This window comes from Plectropomus leopardus, chromosome 3 (genome assembly GCF_008729295.1).
Source record: "Plectropomus leopardus isolate mb chromosome 3, YSFRI_Pleo_2.0, whole genome shotgun sequence".
Classification (NCBI taxonomy): Eukaryota; Metazoa; Chordata; class Actinopteri; order Perciformes; family Serranidae; genus Plectropomus; species Plectropomus leopardus.
In genome coordinates this window covers 34,725,157-34,752,325 of record NC_056465.1, presented here as the reverse complement: position 1 = coordinate 34,752,325, position 27,169 = coordinate 34,725,157, and the positions used below count along the sequence as shown (strand labels likewise).

The window sequence follows — 27,169 nt, the reverse complement described above, 5'->3', positions numbered from 1 at the left end:
CCTTTTTTTTACTGTGAGTCAGGTTGACTTGAGGTCATCTGCAGAAGAAGAGATGTTTGAGACTGAAACACATGATTCACACTGATGAGTAAGATGTGTTTTAGAAATGTACTTTGTAACTTGTAAATAATACCTTAGTAAACTTTCTTTTATGTTGATGATAAGAAGTGTCTGCACCGTCACTGCCTGTTTGAGCCGTTGACCTGCTCTCTGTGAAAGTGTGGAAGCTATTTCAAGCGCAGGACAGAAACCTCCGATGCTGCAGTGACTTGTCACTGTGTAGTTCTCTTTTTGGATCATGTGACTTGTGTTGTGGTTTGCAGCTTTTTTTTTTCTTTTTTTTTCCTCCTCTTATTTCTGCAAGACTTCCTGTCCATCACATGTACATGGCAAGCCATTCTAAACTTGCATTTCCTGAATGTATATATTTTAGAAAAACCCCTTGCTCTCTTGATTAGACGATCAAACGGTTTGCAGTCAGACTCAGGTCGAGTCTCTGGGTGAATGTGAGCGCTTGTTTTATTCTAGGTCAAAGGCGATTTGAGCTAAAAAAAAAAAAAAAAATTCTGTGAACTACATGAGGCTTCTTGTACTTTTAAATGTAATCACATGGGCATTTAGCAGAAAAGTCTTTGACTAACAAGTAAAAATCATCATATTTATACTTTTTTTCTTACTTCCCCTTTTTCAGTTGTTTCAACTTAGGCTTTTACAAACAGCTTCACTTTTTTCTGCACATTAACAAACAGGTGCACAGAAGCTAAAAGAGGGAATGCTGGTTAATGATTAAAGTAATGTGATAAAGATTTCAGCGAATGAAAGTCCGCATTTCCATTTACAGCTCTGTGGATCTGACATTGTAACAGGCAGAGCGGAGGCCCTCCTCCTTAACTTCTCAAATGAGGAAGTTCATACCCGAGCTCGTAGCAGCTTCCTTTTACAACTTTCGGAGGCAGAGGATGAACAAGTGAAAGAAAAGACTTTTAAGGTGCGCACCATAAAAAATGAAAATAGCCAGAAAGAAAAACTGAGTCTACTTTTAGTTTGCTGGATTTAGTTTGAGTGCAGATGCAAAACTCTTGAGTTGACTCCTGGGGTGAGAAACAGGATGCCAAGTTACCAACCTTGGTGCCATGGTAATATAACTCGGTCCAAAGCTGAGGATCTACTTTCCAAAGCTGCAAGAGATGGAAGCTTCCTTATCCGGGCCAGTGAGTCCATACAGGGAGCGTATGCCCTCTGTGTTTTGTAAGTTAACATCACTTGTTTTCCAACTATTGCACTGACAGTTTATTTTGATGCAATTTCATTGAGTGATTCTTGTTCCTTGTTCAAAAAACTTTCATATCACGCAATTTAAGCTGTGTATAATCCTACGAAATGGAAAAAAAACATGACATGGCTGTTGTATTAATTGTTTTTCGCATTTTGCTCAACAAAAAATCACTAATCATCATTTGGGCATGTTTGATAAAATAATATAACATTATTAAAAGTTAAAAAGTCCTCTGCTGTAAGTGAATGTATTATATGACTTTTTTTCACACACACACTGTAGTGCAAGACTAGTTCCCTTTTATTTGCATCCTGAGCTGCCACAAAGCAACACCCTTTGCCCTCTGCAGCTCGTATCATTTTTTAAGGGAACCGTCATTTAAAAAGCTTAAAAAAGGGTGCATATCGAACACGCAGAATACACCAGCCAGCATGCTTTTTTACCCTGCGCACTGTACGTGTCTTTCTCCAGTAACAGACACTTCATTATTTTATTTACAGATACCAGAACTGTGTGTACACGTACAGAATCCTGCCGAGTGAGGATAAGAGGCTCTCTGTCCAGGTGGGTTGACAGTTTGACACAAATAATTATTTTAGGTCCAAAGTCAGATTGATTTCTGTGGTTGTGGAATTCTTGGTTTATTTTAAACCTGAGAAAATTTTCTTGATTTCTTTCCAAAGCATTGGAAAAAGGAAATGAACTGTGACGGAATAAATGAGCAAAAAACTAGCAAGAAAAGGTACAAGAAAATCACCAGAAAATTGGTGAAAAAAAGAATAAAAAAAACAACAACATTGTCTGTTGACAATTATTGCCTGGATTTTTAAAAAATATTTTCTAAATTCCCAAATTAGCAAGAAATTAGTCAAAAGTACAAGAAGATTACCTGAAAATTCATTAAAAACAAAGAGGGAAAACAAGGCAAACAAAAAAAAAACTCTGAAAAGGAGCTTAAAATGTTCAGAGAATTCTGTAACATAAATTTAAATACTCAAGTTGGATAATTATAAATATATTTTTTTCCTGACTTTTTTCTTTTTTTCCCTGTAGCTTTTTTTTTTTTTTTTTTTTTTTTAAATATTGTTTTAAATATACTATTTTCTTGCAATTTATGGAACGTTTCTTTTCAGGTTGTCTTTTTTTTTACCACATTTTTGCAAGAAATTGCACCAAAGTTCAAAGGTTTAATTACTTGTGCAAGGCGTCTGATAGCAGCACAACAAAAGGGATGTTGCTCCATATTTTAAAGTGTTAAAGCATATATGAAGATAAAGTTTGGAGGCCGATAAAACAAAACAACCAAAACAAAAGAAACATGCTGCAGCTTCAGAGGCAATGCCAATTAAAACAGCAAATACAATAAAAAAAAACAATGCATACAGTGAACATGCTGCATATAGAGAAATTCTGCATAGTCAAAAACCTGCAAACAACTGAAAACAAATGCAACAGAAAAGCGCTGCAGATACAATATAATCAACAAAAGTTCTCTAGACCTTTAGAGGGGTTGCTATTAACTAGCTAATGATACATGTCCACATTTCCCAATTTATTGTCTTTGTAAGCAGCCCTGCAATGCATTCTGGTAGTGCAGTGCTGCGTTTCAGGAGACAGGGCGTCCGCTCCATATTTGCATGAAGTTGAGGTCAGACCACTTTATGCAAATCAAAGGCGTCATCCAGCACAAATTCACCACCTCTCAAATGTGTTTGGCTTTCTGCTGCACTTTTTTTTTGCTTTTGCAGCACGATGACATTGTGTATTCATCTTGGATTTTGTTTCTGAAACTGCAGCACATTTCTACAGATGGAAATGTTTGGGCCATTTTATCACATTTATCATTTTTCGGTCACCGTATTTAAGTGCTATATCTCTCCATAAACAAAACTAACTGCTGGTATGCAACATTTTCAACCATGCTTAAGTCTACCAATTACACACTCAGTCTGTCCAGTACTCTGATTTAGACTAAAACTACTCAACAACTTTTGGGAGGAATTACGTGAAATTATTGACAGACATTCATGGCCCCCAGAGGATGAATTGCAATCATCTAACACCATCATCACATAAAAATTTCGCTTTGTTCCACACTTTTGATTTCGACCAAAAGCTGTTTACATTCCCGTTGCCCTCAGCTGACTTTGTGTTTAGTGTAAGCACATGTTAATTTTTGCCCTTAATTTGATTTGCAAATAAAAAAGGTAAAACAAAAAACTGCTCATCATCAGCTTATTAACATTGCAAACATGCTGACATTAGTATTTAGCTAAAAAACACAGACTGTCAGAGGTGCAGCCTCACAGAGCCACGAGCATGTCTTTAGGCTCTTAGTCTTGCTCTTGAATCAATCACATTTCCGTCAAAACTGAGCTGAGACAACTTTAAAATCAAATTTAACATTGAGCTCTTGTGTTTTTAGTATTACTCTGGATGACAAATCAATAAACAGCCACACTTGGCTGACAAAAACAAAGTCTCTCAATGTGTTAAACTTCCTGTATGAGGTGCAATAACAAATCTGCCATGAAAAATCCAGCCCACTTTCTGATGAAAAGAGCTCTCATGTCTCAAATGACTTCATCAGACCCAGGCTCTGCTATTTATTGGCATTTATTTTAGAATGTGTGTTTTTGCATTTGGAGTCACTTTTTTTGTGCTACGTTTAGATGTCTATCACAAGTATTTAAAAATCTGAACTTGGTTTTATTTATTTTGAAAACATGGGGGGAAAAGGTAATGAGTAACTCTGAGGCACAAGGAAGACTTTTAAATGAGACAGCAAATAAGGAAATTGCAGTGACATTTTTGGGAACAATAAAAAGCAAAGGGGACTTTATTTTGCAGATCAGGAGGTACTTTTTAGGCTTGATATCGTTCTCTTGTTACCTTTGGTAATTAGATAATTACCGTACATCCACCTGGAGGAAGTGAAAGCAGCTGCTGCTTGTGAGTTATTATATATGCAGATATAATACAGTATCATCAGCATAGAGTTAAAGATTAAGAACATGAAACTATGTGGGAACATGCACAATTACCATGACAAAGGTGGACAAGGATGAATACATTTTTATGCAATAACTGCACAAACGTGTTTTTTTTGGTAAAATATGCAGAGTACTGGAACTTGAATTAGGGTGATACTCATTAGAATGAAGTACCAGCATGTTATATTTTGTCCAACTAGAGTAATAATTAAACAGCATTGTCACTTTCTGTTTATTGCAGGTACTCATGATTGACTTATTGTAAATATTAGGCAAATTTGACCTGTTTCCTGCTCAAATGGGCCGCATGTAAAGCCAGAAATATGCAGCAATAAATAAATAAATGGATAAATAGAAAAGTAAAACAAAACAACAACACAAAAAACACCCACCAACACAAAAACCTGGAAAATTATTGCAAGTTGTTTGACATTTTTCATAAAATCAAACCAATTTGCTTAAGGTTAAAAGTATTCAATAGCTTGTGAAATGTGTCCAAATGCAGCACAAGTGATCAGTCCAGGTTTTTAAGTGTTAAATTAATGGCACCTTTTTATTCCAGCTCACTATGATGCAAAGTTACAGTGATAGCAGTGATGGTGACAGTTCTCATGTTGAGGCCAGAGCTGGATCACTTAAGCTGTAATGGCAGTAACTCTAATTTTCAGAACAGAACTTAAAAAAAGGCTTGAAATCAGAGCTGCTTTGCTATAACATGGGTCCAACAATTGTGTTTGAGATGAGAGAAAAACTGAATAAAGGGACTAATGTGTCAAAAACCAGTTAAATCTTTTGCAACTCTTTAAACAGCTGTGCAAAGCTGCTGAACTAACGTAGCTGATGACTTGACTGCAGCTGTACTCTGATGGAGGAAGCCACAGACGGTGCAAGTAGACATATCTGACCTCACATGGGAAGTAAGGCTGAGAGATTATGTCACCTGGTCTGGTAACAAAAAACAAAAGTCTTTCCGAAAACAACACCACATGACATTTCAGTTTGGCTGAGGTCTGAGTACCATTATTCTGGACCCAGAATTAAGTTTTACCTCACACAGAAAGACAAAACCACTTTTTTCACCTAAGAAACATTGCAAAAGTACGGTCGTTCCTATCCTATCAAGATGCTGAAAAATGTATCCATGCTTTTATTTCGAGTCGATTAGATCATTGCAATGCTTTTTTTACTGGCCTTTCGAAACAGTCAGTTGAGAAACTTCAATTTATTCAGAATTGTGCCGCCAGAAATTTAACCACAACAAGGAAGAGGTCGCACATTACCCCGGTTTTAGCCACACTCCACTTGTTTTTGAAGCTCTTAGTGGTTTGGGAAAGGTCGACATTGCAGACTCTCTGTCGGTCTATAATCCTCAAAGAGCTCTCAGAGCTTCTGCTGCTTTTAAAATACACACAGTTATACATACAGGAAAATAGGCAGCGCAGCTTCTGTTAACTGTGCTCAAAAATGATGCAATACCCTTCCAAGAACTACAAGAGAAGTTGTGAACATTTTTAAACAACAGCTGACAACCTATTTATTTAGTCTGGCTTTTAATTATTTTTTATCAATTCTAGTATTTTTTGCTATTCTTACTTGTCTCTGTGCTTTTTACTTTGACTTTACTATCTTTTATGTCACCACCTGCCCTTTAATTGTCTTATGTTGTTGTCTTCTTTGTGTATGTGTGTGTTGCATTTTTATTGTGAGGCACTTTGAGCTAAAATGCTCCATAAATAAAGTTTATTATTATTATTATTATTATTATTATTATTATTATTATTATTTATCATCATCATCATATCATCATCATCATCATCATCATCATCATCATCATCATTATTATTATTATTATTATCATTATCATTATTGTTTTTATTAATATTATTATTGTTATCATATGTCTGCGGTCGTCTGCTCTTCAGGCATCTGAAGGAGTTCCCATCAGGTTCTTCTCTATGCTGCCGGAGCTGGTGGAGGCGTATTACAGCCCCAACATGGGTCTGGTCACACACCTGCAGTACCCCGTCCAGAGGGAGGAGGAGGCAGACGAGGAGCCAGGTCAAACAACTTCACCTCAGCTGCACAGTGATGTCAAAATGTCCCTGTCAAAGACTTTTAAAATTCCTAAATGTCCTTTTTGTCTTTGTCCTGCAGAATCCAATAATCTTCCACCGCAGCTTCCACCCAGGAACTTCCTAGCCAACGACGTGAAGGACAGCGACCCTGTGAGACCGTCCTCTGAGCAGCCCTGCAAGTCCCTGTCAGAGACCTACCTGACGAGGCTGCAGCACATGGACCTGTCCTCGTACGCTCACTTTTAACTCTTAAAATTAGCACCACAGATCATTTCTCTTGCAAAGTTTCTGATAGTCACTGGCTCAGCAAAACATCCCAGCGAGCAGAGAACGTTCTCACAACACCGGTTAACGTTTCCTTCACGCTTCAATAATGTTTTAAAGAAAAACATTTTAATCTAATGTTCAAAGAACGTTTTAGGGATGTTTATGACTCCAAATAATGTTCCTTTAAAGTTAAACACTCACTAAGACGTGACGTTATAACTGCAACACTCTGAGGATGTTTTGGTGATGTTGAGGTGTGACAGCTCATAAAATGTTCTTTTTTATGAAATGTTCCCAAAATGTTACATGAGAACATAGGAAGAACGTTTGCAAAGCAACATTCAAAACATGTTATTAAGGCCTGAGATTACACATTTTTAATGAAAATGTAATGTGTTAAAAAAAACAACTTTTTAAACATTTTTTTTATGTTCATAGAGGTTGTTTCCCTAAATATAAGAAGAACGTTCTGGGAACTAAAAGAAAACATTACTAAAACATTGCGCTGTACCATTCTCAGAACGTTTTTGGAACCAAAAATTGCTCGCTGGGTTGACAATTAGGGAGTGAATGTGAGGTTATACTTCAAACCAACATGGTTTAATGACCTTTTAATTTATCATTAGTTCTTATCTGAAACGTATAAAATAAACATCAATAAAACCGTCTCTCAGACAGTTACAGGCCGTCACGTAATACACAGGCAGAAAAGTGTGTACAGTGCGATTATTCCTACGCAGTGACTTTGCTTTCAATAATGAGACAACAGTTTTCTCTGTGTTTTATATTTCCAGAATATCAGAGGAGCATCAAATGGCGATCCAGGAATACTTCAGGACCTCAATCTGCTCCGACGCTGAGCAAGTCCAGTACGGTTACCCTCACCTCCCCGGCCTCAAGAAGCTAACAGTGTCAATCTGCAAGAATCTGAACAGGTACAATTACCAGAATTTATTCTTTAGACTATAATGCATCGGGCTGATTTAAACACCATCTGACCTTTTTTTTGTGAGACAGTGAAATTTCCCGCATCCTGCCGGTTCTGGAGGTCTTTCACAGAGCGTTGGACCAGCAGCTCTCTCCGGGGATTGGACAGTTTCCAAAACATGTGAGTACTGCCGTTTATCCTTAGCAGCATTATAAACTCGCACAAATACAAATCCCTTATTATTGTGTATTGTTTCCTTTATTTTCAGATTTCTGGCGATTCAGGTCAATGTGTGTCCTATCGGCTTGAGCGACTGACAAAACTGCTCTACTCTATAGAAGATAAGGTAAAGGGCTTGTTCATTAACCCTTTGAAACCTGAGCTAATTGGCTTGATTTCTTCCAAAAACAGGGAAAGAAGGCATGTTTAAAATAATGAATAAAACCCAGGTGTTTACAGGGGGCCCTGTTTATTCATCTGGTTACTTAATATTTATTTTTTCCTCTTTTTTTCTGTAAATATTAATGTAAAATTGTGGATATTTAATTTTGGGTATTTGGGTGTATGCATATTTTTAGTAAGTTTGTACTTCTTCTCAACTTTTTTTTTCCCATGTCACCCAGCCCTACCTGAAAACAGCAAATTTAAAGAAATGACCTGACTAAAAAAGACAAAGAACTGATGTAAGTTACAGATGATGAACGACGTCTTTATTCTTTCTCTTTATTTCCAGGCGAAAAGTTCTCTGCTTGAGTCTGTTGGACACGACGGAGGTCACAGGAAATCTCTCATACCGCTCGTTACATTTGAGGTGCTTCTCTAAAGTAGTTACTGTTTTACAAAGCAAAAGGATGTAAAATGTCTGGAGGGTTTGTGGTGTATTTGACTCGTTTCCTCTTTCACTTGCAGGTCAAGCAAGAATCTCTGGGTATTTCCACAAAGATGTTCCTGAAAGTGGATGTTGAAAGTGGGAAGCTCTACTTAAAGAAGTCGAAAGATGGGCCTGATGACAAATTCTTTGTTCACAACAAAAGTAAGAAATCACATCGCTCTGTAATCTCATTTCTTTATGTTTTTTTAGCCTTGATTCTCTGAATACATGAAGTTCACAGTTTTGTTTTTTAGTGAAATTTCTTGGCAACTATTGGATGGATTGACGAACATTTAGGTACAAACATTCATGACTCCCTCGGGATGAGTTATAAAAACTTTAATGACCCCTTAACTTTTCGATCTGTCTTTTACTCCAATTAGCATTAGCTGCTAACATGCTAAATCAAAATGTGACCAGCTAAACATCTGAATGAACTCATCGTGAGCATGTTGGCTTGCTATAGTTAGCATGTAGTCCAATGTGCCATTGTGCCTTAATACCATGGATATATGAAGAGAACTGGATACAGCGTTTTCAATTCATTTCTATGGAAGCCGCATTGTTGATCCCACAATGCACTGGGGCACGAGAGACTTTTGCTGGCTGAGTGGCTAACTTTAACCCTTCACTAACTTGAATGAGTAAAAAATGATTTAATTGTGAGGCTGTTCTAGACTTTCAAAATGTTATCAGACTGATATGTCGTCTCTTTTACAATGTACGTCTATGGGAAAAAGTCTTTTTGGGCCCAATGGTATGGTGGCCCTAAAGTGCAAAATACAACGACAAATCACAAAACACAAAGCACAAAACACAACCGCAAATCAGAAAACATAACCGTAAATATGAAAACACAACCGTAAATAAGAAAACATAACCGCAAATAAGAAAACGCAACTGTAAAAATGTGTTTTCTGGTTTGCGGTTGTGTTTTCTTATGTTGTTGTGTTTTGTATTTCAGGGCCGCCGTACATGGCATCATGTGACGGGCCCGGAAGTTGAAATTGCACGTTATGGCTACTTCGTCAAATGATGATGATCAAATGTTTGATCCACACTGATGAACAATAAAGTTCTGTAAACGGGGCGTGAAGCGTGCTGCATGCTCCAGCTGTTTTGGCAGCTCAGGAAAGTGGATATTTCGACCTTATTGTGCTGTATGATGCACAGAATAATAACAAAACGCTAAACATTGAAGGGTGAGCCAGATTGTATCCCAGATTTTTTTTTTTGTTATCAAACTGGTGTGAGTTTTTTTTCGTGTCATATGCTATGTTAACGTGATGCCCTGTAAATTTGAATGATATCAGTGTTTTATATCATTTATCAAATTGTTCTGAAAAACATATTAACAATATCGTTTGCTACTGTCATCTTTATATTCGTGGTGAAGACTCTGCCATCTACATGAGTTATAGATGTTTAGTTATTATAGTTATTGCATTTGGTGCGGTTGACCCTTTATATTTTTTAACGACTGCATTAAACCATCACTAAGGCTCATTTTGATAAAAGTATTGTGATTATTTTTCAGTCCTGCAGTTGGTAAAATCCCAGAAAATGCACGCCAAACTTGTCATCGTGGCGGAGACGGAGAAAGAGAAGATTTTACGTAAAGAGTTTGTGTTTGACGACACAAAGGTAACAAACAGCTGACTGATTAGCTTGGTCCTGATTTAGCCGAAACCAGTTTCCTGGAATCAACGTTAACTATTTATTAATCAGACATGACATTAGTGGAGATTTAATTAGCATTAAATCCACAACTATCAAAATATTGTGTTTAAAATATTACTAAATCCCAACCAAGGAATTAGTGACATCACCTTTTTCCTAATTCTCCCACCAAATTTCATACATGCAAAAACAGAAATACAGAAATCTTAAAAGAAATAACCAATAGCTGTTTAAACAGAAAATAGTGTGTTCATGTAGCAGCCCACTGAGAAAATGTGTTTTTAGGGGCTTTAAGTTTTCAGTCTGGTGTTAGCTCATGAGGTGCATATACGTTTAAATGTGTCAGAAATGACGTTCTTTTAAATGTCCCACCAGAAAAGGGAAGGTTTTTGCCAACTTCTCCAACAAATGAAGAACAAACACTCTGAAAAGCCGGAGCCTGACATGATCACAGTGTTTGTTGGCACCTGGAATATGGGTAACAATGCGAACATCTCAATAAATTGGAATTTATGACTGATATTGAAGCTACACAGTAAAATACTTCTCTATAAACCTGCAGGAAATGCCAGTCCGCCCCACAACATCGACTCCTGGTTTCAGTGTAAGGGTCAGGGGAAGACACGAGACGACACGGCGGATCACATCCCGCATGATTTCTACGTCATCGGGACTCAGGAGGACCCTCTGGGCGAGCGGGAGTGGGCCGACACGGTGAAAGGCGTCCTGAGGAAAATCACAAACATCAGCTTCAAACAAGTGAGTGACGCTGACAAAGTGACCGAAAATTACAACTGAATGAAGCTGATGCATCTCCTTCTGACGTCCAGGTGGCGATCCACACTCTGTGGAACATCCGGATCGTGGTCCTCGCCAAGCCCGAGCACGAAAACAGGATCTCCCACGTTTTTTCAGACAGCGTGAAGACGGGAATCGCCAACACTCTGGGTAAGCAGTTCCACCTCTCCACCAGCCGTTTAGTAACCTGATGATGATAAAAGTTCAACGAACAATCACCCGTCATCACTTGACGTTTGTTTTTTAGGAAACAAGGGAGCGGTGGGAGTGTCGTTCATGTTCAACGGTACGTCGTTTGGCTTCGTCAACAGTCACCTGACCTCTGGAAGTGAGAAGAAACTCAGGTGAGCAACACTTTTAACAAAGCCAAGTTCAAATAGTACAAATAAATACTGTAAATACAAATGCTGGAAACATTACCTATTGATATGTGTTATTATAATGATAAAAATAACTTTATTTATGTAGCACCTTTAAAAACAGTTGTTTAACAAAGTGCTTTGCCATTCAAAGCAGAACATGAACTCTTTATTATTCCCTAACAGAGGAAAGTCTGTAACAGTCAAACAAAAAGGCCAGAGCAAGATACAAATACAAAAGGTCAACAAAAATGAAGCAAGTAAGAGGAATAAAAGTAAATAAAACAGGCAGATCACCAAAAAAAAGTTTTAGAAAATAAAAGATTAAATGCAATAAAATATGACAACAGTAATGACATCACATTGACACCCTTTTCTTATCTTTTTTCTTGTTGTTATGGTTTGGACGTCTCTCTGTAAAGAACAAAAAGTCTTTAAATCAGACTGTGAAATGGTTAAATAAGCAGATCAGTGAACTCGGCATTCCTGTACACCAGAAGCTTACAGCGGATCGCTAATGCCATTTTAAATGATGAATTTCACTCTTTGTACATTGACTTTCAGCTTCTCCCCTCTGGAAAGAGGTTTTGAGTCCCGAGGTGTAAAACTCATATAAAAACAGCTGCCATCAAAGTGGTGAACAAGCTGCAGGAAGATTGCATGAAATTACACATTGCATAAGAGCCTGTATTTATGATTTATTTATTTACAGTTTTTAGATTGTTTTTATTTAAATTCAATGTTTTATTGGTATTTATTATATATTTAATATTCTGATTTAGCACTGGAGCACTTTAATTTGTGTAATCTTCTTTTTATGTTTTATCTTTTTATCTTCTCGTCATGTTTTTATTCTGTATGTTGTCTGTGGCATCTGACTGAATGGATGCTTTTGCACTTTATACTGCAAACCAAATCTACCTATGGATGCATATAAAGTACCCTGACCCTGGCCTGAACCTTTCACTTTTCACAATGCCATTTTCATACCCACCTCTTCACAGTTTCAATTTCAGTTCAACACTAAAATCTCTCTAAACATTTTCCTGTCAAGCTGCCAAATCTCAATGACAATTCCTATAAATGCTCATGTGGGCGCTCATTAATTAAGAAACACACATACTGTCAAAAATATGATAATAATTATTTCAGTAAAAAGATCTGCTGAGTTTGAGGATAGTTTGCATATTTTACTGTATAAATTGGCCGCCAGTTTTCGCCACAGAAAGAGGCACTTCTTTGCCGCATAATTAATATGAAAAAAATGCTTTCTGTTGTTTAATTTTACACTCCAGCCGACTTACTTAAGCAACAATATTATTCATTGATATTTGTTGTTTTAGTGACTACTTTGTCAGTTTTGGGGCACCATATCTCCACCAGCGCCTCCTCTGCATGTTTTTAGATATTCTATTCTTTAAAAAAAAGATAAAGATAGGATCTTTACTGTATATAAAAATACAAAATTAACTACCAGTAAGATTTTAAGTTATGTAAGTTCATTTATGCATGTAAGTATAGTTTTTGCTACAATACAGTCCAAAAAATTTCACGTTTTGTTCAACTACCAATCAAGAAAAATTCCATCAATGTGTTATTTTCTAGTTTGATCTCAATTCAGGAAATGTCCACATAATTTTTGGATTTAACTTTAATTTATTTATCAATGTTTTGCTAAAGAACCTCTGTCGTTATTGTGTCACATTATTGATGTTCATGCAATAATTTGTGTTTGCAGACGCAATCAAAACTACTTTAGCATCCTGCGATTTCTGAATCTGGGAGATAAGAAGCTCAATCCGTTTGACATCACACATCAGTTCACTCACCTCTTCTGGCTCGGTGATTTGAACTACCGAGTCGAATTCCCGTCTACAGTAAGTTGTTGCAGTTTGCTGTGTAGAAATAAGACAAAAGCAAATGCAATATGATATAAGATGCTGCGTGGACTTGCAACCAAATTAATTGAGCTTCTTTTGTTGTAAATCTTGCTAAAAAACAACATGCAGATTCTCAAATTCACAAGCTGTGTCTGATTTTATGAAATGTGTCTTGTCATGACATCTGCCTCAGAGATCCAGCGGTATTTCAGTGAGCGGTGCGTTGAAGAGCGTGCTGATTGTCAGGTGTCTGAGCTCTCAGCTGCGAGTACTTTTAGGCAGGAAAAGTCACCACTTTGCACTGTTTCCCTTCACAGGAAGCTGAGCACATTGTGACAAAGATCAAACAGCAGCAGTACCAGGAACTCCTGAGCAAAGACCAGCTCAACATGGAGAGGAACGATGGGAAGGTCTTCTTGCATTTCGGTGAGAATATTCATTGATCATACTTTTTTTTTTCTGTATATATATATTTGAGAAATAGTATCTTCATAGTTATTATTTTTTTTATTTCATTTCATTTTTATTTTATTTTATTTTATTTCATTTTATCCCTTCTTTTATTTTATTGCTCCTTTTATTTTGTTTTTGATAAGTATCTTTTCACTTTTGCTTTAAAAAAAAATATTTTTAAATGCACGAATGGAAACCTGACACATTTCTGGAGCTGCAGTTGTGCTGTAATTTAAGCATCAGTTAATAAAAATAAATCTTTGCAATAGAATATTCATTGATCATCCTCGCTTTTGATGCATGTGTTTTTCTATATTAACTCGGTGCATTCATTTATTGTTAGCATGCATAAAAAAACAAGTCTTCCTTATAGTAATTCATTTTGATTATAGATGAAGAGGAAATCACGTTTGCACCCACGTATCGCTTTGAAAGAGACACACGTGAGAAGTATGCCTACACAAAGGCCAAGGCCACGGGGGTAAGCTTGTACTCAGTCAGTCTCTCACCTGTTCGGCTCCTGTCAGGCCCCAAAATCCAGAAAAAAACAACGACAGCACTGAATATTCGAAACATGGGTTTTACTTTAAGTCATCTCGGTTAAGAAGTCCACGTGAAGATTTGTTGTGGCTCATAGAAAATATGATACAACTAATCTACAGAGACCGAAAAATCAATTTAAAATTTCCACTTTTTGACAAAAACTCATGAATTCCGATCTCTTTATTGATCCATATCAACAAGACTGATTGATTATGTTTCTACAAAAGAAATAACATGGCCTCTGATTCATAACCGGCCAGCTTCTTTTGAATGCTTTCCGCCTTTTAAACGTGGAGCGACACACTTTTCTTGTGCTGCATTCACATGCCCTTTACCAGGATTTAACGCTTTGGACCCTGTGAAAATTGTTGTAATTATTTATTCATGTTTTTTTCAAGATATAGGAAAAAAGGGTGATGAGCAACTTGGTAAGAAATATTCCACAGATTGCAAAAGAAAGTTAGTAGACTTTGAAAAAATATTCATAAAAAGGTAGAGAAAATTTCTGGAGAAAAAAAAAACAGCTTAGGAAAAACTATATTTATAATTATCATAACATACTACTATACTAATTTCTTGTTAATTTTTGGGCCATTTCTACTTTTGTTGCTCACTGCTTTCTTCCTGTGTTTTTAAAAAGCAGAAATCAAGCCAATTTTCCCAGGTTACAAAAGTTTAACTGCTGTGAAGCCTGCTTTGTGAAAACTGTTGTATTCAGTATTTATGTGTGACTTAAACTCTACAGACAAAATACAATTTGCCCTCATGGTGTGATCGTGTCCTGCGGAAGTCCTATCCTCTGGTTCATGTTGTCTGCCAAGCATATGGTGAGTAACTCAAAATGAGCATTTTTGGTTTTGCTTTATTTGACAACGTCCATAATTTCTTAATAATTACTTCACAGGTCACAGAAAATCTACTGTTTAGAAATTTCATGAAACTTAACGTACAGGTGTAGAACCGATGAAATTTTGGACCAGATCCAAATCACAGGACGGGAACACAAATTATTTTTCACTTTCGTTAACTTTACGAAATAGGACATTTGGCCTTGGCTAAAGTCTGTGCTCTTTAAGTGTCCTTTAGTTTTCTATGGTTTCCTAGGAAGGCTGTTTGCATTGACAGCCAATCACGACATAAACAAAATTATTGACATGCATGTTGAAGTATTACGCGTGCCATTGGAGGAGAAAAAGTATGAAAGTCTTCAGCTCAACAAATATGGAAGATACATTTTCAATTAAAATACGTACATTTATTCAGGTTTACAGAGAGCTTTTCTTTCAAGCAACATTTTATTTCTCCCTGTAATTAGTACCCTTTTGTCCCTGGAAACTTCCAAAGAAATTATTAAGAAATGATGGAAAATATGCACCTGTGAAGTGGGGTTTTAGCATGTTTGTTTGGTTTTAAAGGGGCTCACACATGAAGATCAGTTTATTTGTCATGAGCAAGACTTAACCTGTGAAAGCACTTGTTTAACGCTCCCCGCAGCTCTAAAGAGACCTCCCTTCAGGGTTTGGTGTTTGAAAGGTTCTCGCCTTTCTCAGGCAAAGCAAACTAGGGACTGAAAGTCAGTATATATATTTATTGAAGGTTTGCTGGAGTACATCTTCAACAATATTTAATGAGACGGACTCATTCCTCTGAAATTTCCAACCTGCAGGGTGCACAAACGACATCATGACAAGTGACCACTCACCGTTATTCGCCTCGTTCGAGGTCGGAGTCGCCTCACAGTTTGTCTCCAAGCAAGGTATGAACCCCATCTACTCACTGCAGATGACTTTATGTTGTCCGCTCTGAAAGCCGATGTCGTCATTTTTGCTTTTATTTTCAGATCCGAACAGTGTGCCTCAGGGTGGGATCCAGATCATGAACTGCGTGGCCACCTTGTTGACGAAATCAAAGACAAAGTTCTTCATCGAGTACCACTCCAGCTGCTTGGAGAGTACGTTTCGTCTGTTTGACTGAAAGTGTCACTTTTGATTCTACATTAAAATTTTATAAAAACTAATATTTATCTAAATGTTACAGAAACAGTCAAGACCTCAGAGGGAGAAAACACGGAGCACTCGGATGGGTCAATAAAAGTTTGGTTTGGCATCCACGTTGAGGTAAATTTAGGAAGAAGCTTTCAGTGTTGAAGATGAGTTATCTCTGACAAGTCGTCATCATTTGTGGTCTTTTCTGTCTTTCCAGCTCACTCCGATCATCTCGGACCCAGAGTACCTTTTGGACCAGCACATCCTCATCTGCGTGAAGTCGACGGATAGCGACGAGTCTTACGGTAATGAACTTAGACACAGTTTGTAATGTCGATACACCGAGCTGAGCAGTACTTACTGGTGTCTTGTTTTCCAAAGGTGAGGGTTGCATTGCTCTGCGAGCTGCACAGTTCTGCTACACCGAGTTTCAGATCACGCTGACTCACCACGGAGAGAAGACGGGAACTTTGACAGGCGGCATCCAGCTAAACACCTCTGAGGGCAAACCCACTGAGAAGTTATACGGTGAGTCTGGAAATCAGCTCAGGACACTAAAGAAATATTTAATTCCCCAAACAGTCATTTGTTTATCAGTTATTCATTCATTACGTTGAATTCATGAAGAAAACGTGAGGCGGGAATACCTCCCACGTCATTTTCCTACAAAAAGGTGTCTATGAAAGAGAATCAACCGGCAGGACGGGACGATGAGCAGGACCAGTGTGACCTTTTGACAGCATTTTTTGTGTGCGACCAACTGCAGGAGACTCAAAGAAGAAGAAAAGATGACGTTATGTGTCCACAAATTGGTCAAACAATGAAATTCGGGGGCTTCTTACCCTCTGAGCAGAGGATGAGATCAGAAGCACATAATAAAGATGGTACATAATTGTTATTGCCAAGTTATGCTGTTGTTTTTGTTTAGAAAGCGCTGCTGACACGTATGTAATGTTCACGCTAGAGGCCAACACTGTTGTGTTAAACGTTACATCTCTTTTGTTTCCACAATGTCGGCATGCTGTCTAAAATCATACACCGAAGTGGCATGATGCCACATATGTTTTTGGTTCTGTGTAAAAAGGCAAAAACGACGTCAAGAAGGGACTTTACAGCACAACTTCTGTGTAAAAAGGGCAGCCGAACAGTTAAAAAAAGCATGAAAAAAACTTTGTTTTTCTCTCCAAAGTGAACGAAGAATCCAAAAATGGAGAAAATTCTTGATCAATTTAAGTCATAGAGGTCCGTGTTTAACAATAGCAAAACTATATCAAACATAAATTCTCATACAGCTCGTGCAGTATAATCCTCCTATAATCCACTGACAAACGTGGTAATTTTACCTCGCTGAACACAGGAGCTGCTGGTCTACCGCTGCCTCGATCAGTTAATTTATTTGTGTCATTGTGTGTTTTTGGTGTTTTAAAGGGTTAATTTGGATTCATCAAATTCAGACAATAACAAAAACTGACTGATCGAGGCACTGGTGGGACAGCAGCTCCTGCGTTCAGCGAGATAAAATTTCTGTTTTTGTCAGTGGAGTCTGGCTTTGAAGAGAGCGTAGACACGTAAAGAAGTTCAGTTTCCGATCAAAACTGGTTGTCAGTTTGTGAAGTACTGAGCATACGACTGGATAAATGAGACTTGCGTTATGGCTTGTAAACAAATATTTTGATATCATTTTGCTGAAAATAAATGTGGACCAATATGACTTCAATTCAACAAGAATTTTCTCAGTTTTTGGATTCTTCGTTCACTGTGGAGGTATGCGAGATAACAATGTTTTCTTCATAAATTCAGCGTAACACAGGGAGTATTTGATATACAAATTATCATTTGGCAGGTGAAGTTTTCCTTTAAAAGGCTTTTTATTTCAATTCTTCATTAATTCCTTTTTTTCTCTGCTTTCAGATTTCATCAAAGTTGAAAGAGACGACACTGTCACCTCAAAAGGCAAATGCGGAGACCCAAACAAGTGAGACTTTTTTCCTCAAGTTACTTCAAAATACTTCATATTTGACCCTTGGGTGTTAAATTTTCTGTTTTCTGTTTGGCAGGTTTTCCGTCACTCAAGCTCACGATATTTCTAACCCCAGTTACATGGGCGTGTCCTTCAGAAGTGGCAACGTGACGGATAGAGGATGGAGTTACAGCATGCCACCAAAAAATCTCCCAGTCGCCGGACAAGGAAGCAAAGACATCAAGAAGAGCAGTTATGACGTTAGCACACGCAGTCCCACAGGAAAACCTTTGAACCCCATGTAAGTCCCAAAAGTTACAACCAAAATTCACATTAAGGCATATTTTTATTACTGTGGTCCAGGTTTGTGTACCAGGCTGCCTGAAGCCCTGAGGGCCGCAGAGGGGGTTTATATTTTTAACAGCAAACTCAAGACCTACCTTTTTAGTCTGGCTCTTAATTGAAATTTACCTATTTATTTATTTATCTATTGACTATTTAATTATACATTTTAATCTGTTTTACTAGATGATATATAATTTTATTATTTTTTACATTTTTATCTATTGTTATATTTTGTCTTCTTCTTATTATTATTATTAGTATTATTATTATTATTATTGATAATGTATTTATTTCTTTTTAGTCTGTTTTACTAGATGGTATATCATTTTATTATTATTATTTTTTTTTTACACTTTTATCAATTTCTTTCCTTTGTGCTATATCCTTCCATTTACCTTTTGTCTCCTATTTATATTTTTTCTTCCTATTATTATTATTATTGATAATTTATTTATTTCTTTTTAGTCTGTTTTATTGTTTTACTAGATGGTATATCATTTTATTATTTTTACATTTTTATCTATTATTATACTTTGTGCTGTTATCCTTCAATTTACCTTTTATCTCCTATTTAGAGTATTTTTTATTCATTTATTATCAGTAGTATAAGTATGAATTTTAAAAAATATTTATCTTTTTATCTTTAGGTGTTAGCCTGCCTCACTTATGGTAGTGTTTCCTGAGTTCCCAGTTTTAATGAGTGCTCTTAGTTTTAGTGCTTTAATTAACTGATTAATTATAAGTGTGTGTGTGTGTGTGTGTGTGTGTGTGTGTGTGTGTGTGTGTGTGTGTGTGATGATGATCGAGTAGAAAGTAAAAACTGAATCTGATCTGCTGTTTCACAGGGCTGACATTGAGAAGGGGTCTGAGATGTTTGACAATCCGTTATATGGTTCAATGGGAAAATCACGGGGCAAGGACCAGGACCACCTACAGAAGGACCTCCTCACACCTCCAGATCCCAAATTTACATCCTCCAAACCAGCAGACGGAGACCCCGATCGGCCCCCGCTGCCCACGCCACGAAACCGCTCCTTCACCTGCTCAGAGACCAAACCTCAGCCTCCCGGCCCCGTCGCCTCCCTTTCCTCAGTACTCAAGAAACCCGTCATGCCCTCGCGCTCTGAAGGCGGCGTGGTGCACAGCCGGCCCCCTTTGCCCTCCAAGTCGCGGCCGGGCGTCCCGGAGCCCCAGAACCCCAGAGACTACAGAGACAGCTCCGAACTGCCCTGCAAACTCAGACCGCCAGCAAGACCTGGACAGCCTCAGACTCACAAAGACAGTAAGGAAAACTCTGATAGTCTTATGCCGGGTTCAGACTACACAACATGTATTTATTTATCTACTATTATTTATGTTTTTGTTCTTTTCAGAATATTGCAGAAAAGTTATAATAGTACACTCTTATACTGTTTTAAACCGGCATTACATCTATACTATATTTTCAAAAGTAAATAAAATAATATAAAGTAATATAAAATAAAAAAACTACATAAATACGTCTCTTCCTGGCATTGAGCTTGATAGGCCTGCTGCTTTTATTTGTAGGCTGTCTGCGCCTGGATTTCAGCGCCCAAATTTTCTCTCTCATATCAAAATACTTAATTGAAATGTCTTTCTGAAAACATTTTAAGCGAGAAAGAAGCTCTTCAGTTCCTGAATTTTTCTTTCTTTTTTTTAGTTTCTAGAGTTCAGTTTCAGTTTCATGCAAAAAAGACGCAGCAAACGTGACGCAGTCGAAGTACTGTGCTGCGTACATAGACAATAAATAGGAAGCAAAGAAATGACGGACACGTATCATAACATGCATGTCTCATTACTGGGATGTCATGAGGCAACTGTTGTTGCAACTTTTGCTTGCTTTTCCGGATCAGAGACGACATCCTACGACAAATATAAACACATGATAATGCAAAGTCTTTGTTTTTTTTAGTGCATCCTGAAGTTCCCAAGATGGGCCGGTCTGTGAAGTGAGACGAGTGATGATCAGCACAACTGTACAGCTTCCTGCTCTGCATTTTTGGAAATTTTAACTACAGTCTCTCCCTTGTGATCTGTATCACTCATTTGTGTTTCATTTGTATTAAAGGAAGAGTTTTGCATTTTGGGGATGTAGCCTTTTCATATGCTGAGAGTTAGATGTGAAGAGCGACACCACTCTCATTCAACTTTAGCAATTTTTGGTTCTAAAAACATTCTTCAAATGATATAATGCAACCAATGCAATGTTTTGGTAATGTTTTCAGCAGCAAGTTTTCTTTATGTTCCCAGAACGTTCTTCTTAAATTTATTGTAACAATCTCTATAAACATTGACTTTTTGATTTTTTTTAATGTTAACATCACATTAAATTACATTTTCATTAAAAAAAAGTCTGTAATTCCTCAATAACATTTTCTGAATATTACTTTAAAAAACGTTCTTCCTTTGTTCTCATGTAACATTGTGGGAACGTTTGATAAAAATAACATTGTATGATGTGTCACCTCTCAACATCACCAAGACATCCTCACAATGTGCAGTTATAACGCAATCAGCATTTAACCTTAAATGAACATTAATTGAAAGGATAAACATCCTTAAAACGTTCTTTGAACATTAGATTAAAATGTTTTCTTTTTAAAACATTATTGCAGCTTGAAGGTAACGTTGGCCAATGTTGTGGGAAGGTTTCCTGCTTGCTGGGAAGTCTGAACATGATATTGATCTTCTCATCTGATTCTCAGCAAAAAAACAAACAGGTGTATTTTCCAAAATGTCAAAACTTTTCCTTTAAAGTGATAAAAACAGTAGTGAAACTTTTCAGACTTCTGCTAAGCTTTCATTTAAGTATAAGTTTGAAATTGCTGATAAATGTTAGTTACATTTCATGTCGAATTTCACACTATACATTCACTGGCTAATGAATGTTTACCACACAGTATTATCTTGCACAGACAGTAACATGTTTGCCATGAAAATGTACAATAAATGCTTAAATAAATTCAGATATCAGCTTGATTTTGTTATTTCAGATCTTTCTGAGGTCACGATCTTTGGGTGTGAGCGTGTAGATAAAAGCCTCTGCAGCAGAGAGCAGTCCGGTGCTGCAACACTGATCATCTGCCTCCATCTGCCGGGGCCGAAAAAGAACTGCATGCAGACTGATGATCACAAGTTAGCCAGATGAAAGTATTTACATCATGGAGGATTTTCTACTCGACATATGAACTGCTATATTTTCTGATGTTATTATCCAAACACTCAATGCAAATCCCTTTTATGCGAATACTCACTTGGCAATAAACTTTATTCTTACTCTTTTTCTAAATATATGAACATAAATAAAATGATCAGTAATATAATATGTAATGATAATAAGTAATATAAAATGTTGACAGTATTGCAAGTGACTAAACTGAATGTAAACAAGAATGCAGTAAATGTATATGCATAATAATAAAAACAATAATATTATTAATAAATATGTACACAGGGTTGTGACCATACATTAATAATGTATGAGATGAATAATTTATTTATGAATGGTTTAATTGTCAACTTTGAGGTATTTATTTCAACATTTATTCACCCATTTATTTGTTTATTCATTAATTATTCCCACAGTAATTTCTGCAAGTATTCATTCAATTATTTATGTACTCCCATATTTTTTTTCAACATTTTTATTTGTTATCATATTTTTTACTTATTTTTATCCAATTATAATAAATAAATAAAAGATTTATGCATTTATTTATTTATTTACATATTTATTTCAAAATGTCTTTATTCAATAGTTTCAGTTTTTGCGCATTTATATTTTTCATATTTATTTCAACATCTATCTGTTCAATAGTTTTCTATTTTTTTAAACATTTATCTATTTACATATTTATTTCAAAATGGTCTTTATTCAATCGTTTTTAAAAATGTTATTTTATGCTTTTATTTAGTTATTTCAAGATTTATCTGTTCAATATATATTTTTTTCATATATTTATACGTTCATTTATTTCCATAATTTCCTTTTTTTTAGTTTTCTTTCTCTTTCTTTCTTTTTTTCAATTTTGTTTATTTATGTATTTAGAGATTAATTCATTTCTGTATTTTTTTATTCCTGCATTTACTCATTAATTTATATAAATATTGTCTTTTTTATCAATATTTTATTTTATGTCATAATGATAATATATGATAATATATATTTTTATAATTTATTATTATTTTTAGGTCCCACCGTTCAGTGTTTTTAGCGCCCTTCTGGCTCCCTCATGTGGCGTTGACGTGTAATTGCACCCTTCTCCGTCCGTCGCAGAAATAAAACGCAGTGCGTGACGTCATCCATACCAGACGCACAATCACAAGAAACCAGCAGCAAGAATGGTAAGAAATCGATTATTTAAACGCATCAATTTGTTCTCAGTTTACATTAAATGTTTTATCCGAAGATTTGGTGAAGCGTGTACGTGCTCTCAGCTCTCTGTGTATCTGTGCGGCTTTATTTAGCTCGCTGTGTGCAGTTTGAATCGCAGTTAGCTCGATGCTAACATTAGCGTCATGATGTCGTTTTGTGTTTTTAGCTTTTCTACTCGTTTTTCAAGTCTCTGGTGGGGAAAGATGTGGTGGTGGAGCTCAAAAACGACCTCAGGTGAGTCTGTATTTCTTGGGTTAAGCCGTCTGACTGCAGCACGTTTTCATTTAGCCGCCAAAGTCACGAGACGTTTGTGTGAAGCAGCGGAGGCACGAAGGAGGGATGTTTGCCCAAACTTTAAATTTGGGGAAAAAGTGACACAGCTGTAAGCATGTTTTCCTGACATAAACATGCATTTGCTAAAATATTAAATCGTATCTTAGTTGCGCAAAATGCAGTTTATTTTAGGGTAAAAAAATACAATATAATTAAATAATTTTGGAATTTAACCACTTGAAACCTGAACAAAAAAAGTTTAATTTCTAATAAAATGAGATATTATTGTGCTGGTGTTGTTTTGGAATTTAACTATTTGAAACCTGAGCAAAAAAGTTAATTTTTTTTTAAGAAACTTAGGAATAACACAAAGAGCAGCTTAAGAAGAAATCAATAAAAAAAGTTAAAACCTGAACAAATTGGTGTCTCCATTAACAACATAAAGAAGACAAAAAGCAACTTAAGTTAAAAAGAAAATAGTAAAACAATCAAGAAAATTACCCGAAGAGAAAAAGACAAAAAAGAAAACATCATCAACAGCAGCAAAAAACAAACAAACAAACAAACATTCAAGGAAATGACGTGAAAAACGTTTTAGAAATGATATTAATTTTCTGTACCATTATTTAAAACATGTTGATAATTAGTTACAGATAGAATAGTTTTTCCCGATATAAATGTGTGTGTGTGTGTGTGTGTGTGTGTGTGTGTAAACAAAAAAGTTTAGATACACACTGTAACATAAACATAAGCCTGCTTACACTTCTCTTTCACAAGGATGCATTGATGATTGTACACATAAAACAAAAGAAGAGCACAAAAATTACAGTAAATCTCAGCAAATATTAATATGTTGTGAACTTTCTGCTTTTGCACATTTGAGAGCGAATAAACGGAGTCAAATTCCTCGTCGTGCTGTAAGGAAACGTTGTCAAATAAATGCCTGCAGTAACTTCAGTCTCTCTCTTCAGCATCTGTGGAACGCTGCATTCTGTCGACCAGGTGAGAAATCAGGATTCATTTTCCTAATTTTGCAACGAAGCCATACAGCGGTTAAATTCTGACCTGACAGTTACGACCTCTGTTTTAACGTCACATTTCTCTGTTTCAGTATCTGAACATCAAACTCACAGACATCAGTGTCACCGATCCAGAGAAATATCCACACATGGTGAGTTAAACCATCTGCTACCGATCATTCAGTGTCATTTTTCATCCGAAAATATCTCCAAAAGAAAAATTCAGCGTTGTTTTATCACTTTGACATTTCATTGCCTGTTAGATTTTGTGGGGTTTGATTTTAAAGTCATGATATTTCATAAGTTTGCGACAAAAATAATGCTGCGATGAAATGCATTTTCTCAAATCCCAAATGAGGGTGTGTATACGCACACAAAGTCCAAACACGGGTTCACGTGAGGGTCCATGGGAAACTTACAGACTCTTAAGGTCCTACATGTTTGGAATATCTGATCCATACAAAAGCAATTTATCACAGTGTGCAAAAAGAATATATATTTGTTTGTGCATTTTGTGCATAGCATGAAGTACGTGCATATTTTTGCGTAATAATACTTTATTGTCATTTGCAATACTTTATGGTTGCACCATCAAATAAATGTGCATGCTGAGTTTGTGGTGCATGAAAGGGTTACCACTTCAATACGTATAAACATTTTGTTTTTAATGAGGTTTGAAAAAAGGTTGATTTTACGTGTATTTATTGTTTGAATTTAACCCCAGTAAATGGGAAAGCCGATGTCAACAAAACACCATCAAACTTGTGTTCTATCAACAGTTTGAGAGTTGCATGAAATGAAAAGCTTGAAACGACAAAAAACTAGAATCACAAAAACTCCGTGATCCGATTAAACATAAATCGGACAGATTCTTGAACCTGATTTTCATCGTCTCCGACACTTTGAATGCCGACTGTCACAAACTTGTTCTAATTTGCTCCAGCTGTCTGTGAAAAACTGTTTCATCCGTGGATCTGTGGTCCGGTACGTTCAGCTCCCTGCGGATGAAGTGGACACTCAGCTGCTGCAAGACGCTGCGCGAAAAGAAGCAATACAGCAGAAGCAGTGATGGACGGGGGTGTAGTTTTTTTGGGGGGGGGTCAGCGGGTGGCGGGTTGAGCAGCGGGTGGCGGGTGGGATTTTTGTGACGATAAATAATGAGTAGTTTTGAGTTAAATTCATTTAGAGATGATACGGTTTGTGCAGCTCTTGTAATGAAGCAGTATTCATCATTTCTCTGTACTTTCACAGAGAATTTACTTGCATTCCTGACATTAGTGATCAATAATTTTCAGAATTATTAGAAAATGGTCTTGACCTCAGAGGCCGTACAGGAGGCTTCATTTGATTCGGATTTTTGTTTTGTTTTAAAGAAATACAACTAAATTGAACTTTGAGCCCAGAAGAGGTGAAGATCTGAAGATCTGTTGTAGTCTTTCTGTTATCTTTTAGAAATCTGACTTCTTTTTTATGCCACTTCAAAATAAAAAAAAATATTTTATTTACATGTTGATCATCTTATTGTCGTTTACAGGGATGTTTTTGTAGTTTTTCCAGTTAAAAGATTTTTGTATTTGCCTTTGAAATGATTGGCTGACAAAAGGCTTTATTGCCATGAGCTGTGATCATGGAGGAAATTTATTTTGTAAGTGACTGCATTTACGGGAAATAAAACTGAAAATCCCATGGCTTCATTGTACCGGTTTTCCAAATCAGAATATTGAGAAACTTTAAAATACTTGATCCGATAGCAGAGACATGATGCGTCGTAACGCGTCCTCTGGATGTGTTGGTGAAACTTTATACTCCTGACGCACAGAACCACTGGTTCATCCATGCAGATCAGGTCAGTGTGCACATTTTATTTTTGTCACAATTAATTTGTGTCAACTTTAACCCTTTGAAACCTGAACAAATTTATTTAATTTCTAATTAAAAAAAAAAAAGAAAAGAAAAAGAAAAATAGTTTTAAAAAAAATACAAGAATATTACCTTTATTAGCACTAAACAACAGACAAAAAACATGGAAATGACTTTAAAAAAGTGCTTAAAATTATAACAATTTTCTGTAACATTATTTGAAATATTTAATTATGGTTATTAGATATAGATGTATTTTTCCAAAGCATTTCTTATTTTTCCCCTAGACATTTTCCCCAGTCTTTTTATTTGTTTTTTTTTTTTTTTAACAAATTCCAACATAAATGACCAAATTGCTGCTTTTTGCCATGTTTTTGACAGAAAAAACAAAGATTTACTCTGTGTTCAAAGGTTTAAATACTTGTGAAAGCAGCAAAAGAAAAGTGAAGGTTTCAAAGGGTTAATTGAAATGATATATAGTATTTATAACTTGTGTTTTCATCAGTGTATATTCACCTAAAACTAGAATCCTGTTTTCCTGACCTTTGAATGAGTCGTTTGAATCTACGTACGGGGTGGGTTCTCTCCGTGGAGTCGCACATGTTGTTTGTACAGAAACCCAGAAAAGACAAACCCAAAAAAACTGCCTTTAGATTGGGACATTTGTGTTTCTGCATCAGCCATTGAAGTTTTTTTTTTACACGTGACACAGAATTTGCAGTTGGTTGCAATCTGCAACCTCACCACTAGATGCCCCTAAAGCATACGCACTAAACCTTTTCTTATTTTTGTGCTTTATGCTGTTACAGCTGAAGTTTTCCGCAGGATCATTTAAAGACGTTGTTACTCAGGCGCCCAGTAGTTCAGTTGGTAAAGCGGGCGCCCCATGTACAGAGGCACGGCGGCCACGGGTTCAGCCCTGTGCTGCATGTCGTCCCTTCTTTCTCCCCCTTTCATGCTGTCTCTTTTCCAATAAAGGCCCAAAAAGCCCTAAAAAATATCTTTGAAAAAGAAAGACTTTGTAACTTTTGAAAGAACAAATAACACTCTTCCTTTTACAAATCAAAAGTCTGATCATGAGCAATAAAACACGCTGTTGTTTAGTTTAATACACTCGGATGTTTTGCTGCTACAGCTGCACTGGGTCTGCTGTGACCGGTCCGCTCACTTTATATAGATATCAGGGCTTTACTGAATAATTATTTAAT

General features: G+C 36.4%; 2 protein-coding genes across 2 annotated transcripts; both read left to right on the top strand.

The window, feature by feature from the left end:
* The first annotated feature begins 942 nt into the window (after positions 1 to 942).
* inpp5d (inositol polyphosphate-5-phosphatase D) lies at positions 943 to 20,792 on the top strand. Its single transcript, XM_042483692.1, has 27 exons — positions 943 to 1,248; positions 1,777 to 1,840; positions 6,192 to 6,327; positions 6,424 to 6,574; positions 7,406 to 7,546; positions 7,629 to 7,719; positions 7,808 to 7,885; positions 8,273 to 8,350; positions 8,449 to 8,572; positions 9,948 to 10,054; positions 10,466 to 10,568; positions 10,653 to 10,849; positions 10,921 to 11,038; positions 11,136 to 11,232; positions 12,986 to 13,124; positions 13,445 to 13,553; positions 13,973 to 14,061; positions 14,869 to 14,950; positions 15,790 to 15,879; positions 15,964 to 16,074; positions 16,161 to 16,240; positions 16,326 to 16,413; positions 16,490 to 16,636; positions 18,020 to 18,083; positions 18,166 to 18,369; positions 19,259 to 19,695; positions 20,347 to 20,792. The coding sequence occupies exons 1-27, from the start codon at positions 1,109 to 1,111 to the stop codon at positions 20,385 to 20,387; spliced, it is 3,306 nt and encodes a 1,101-aa protein (XP_042339626.1). The 5' UTR covers positions 943 to 1,108; the 3' UTR covers positions 20,388 to 20,792.
* A 1,930-nt stretch (positions 20,793 to 22,722) lies between these two features.
* Positions 22,723 to 25,790, top strand: smx5. Its single transcript, XM_042483838.1, has 5 exons — positions 22,723 to 22,778; positions 22,976 to 23,043; positions 24,054 to 24,084; positions 24,194 to 24,253; positions 25,045 to 25,790. The coding sequence occupies exons 1-5, from the start codon at positions 22,776 to 22,778 to the stop codon at positions 25,168 to 25,170; spliced, it is 288 nt and encodes a 95-aa protein (XP_042339772.1). The 5' UTR covers positions 22,723 to 22,775; the 3' UTR covers positions 25,171 to 25,790.
* The last annotated feature ends 1,379 nt before the right edge of the window (positions 25,791 to 27,169 follow it).

Coding starts and splice junctions, on each gene's coding strand:
- inpp5d (XM_042483692.1), top strand. CDS start 1,109: ATGCCAAGTTACCAACCTTGGTGCCATGGTAATATAACTCGGTCCAAA. Junction 10,055..10,465: donor TTGTGTTTGACGACACAAAG/GTAACAAACAGC, acceptor ATGTCCCACCAG/AAAAGGGAAGGTTTTTGCCA. Junction 10,569..10,652: donor TGTTGGCACCTGGAATATGG/GTAACAATGCGA, acceptor ATAAACCTGCAG/GAAATGCCAGTCCGCCCCAC.
- smx5 (XM_042483838.1), top strand. Junction 23,044..24,053: donor GAGCTCAAAAACGACCTCAG/GTGAGTCTGTAT, acceptor CTCTCTCTTCAG/CATCTGTGGAACGCTGCATT. Junction 24,085..24,193: donor CGCTGCATTCTGTCGACCAG/GTGAGAAATCAG, acceptor TCTCTGTTTCAG/TATCTGAACATCAAACTCAC.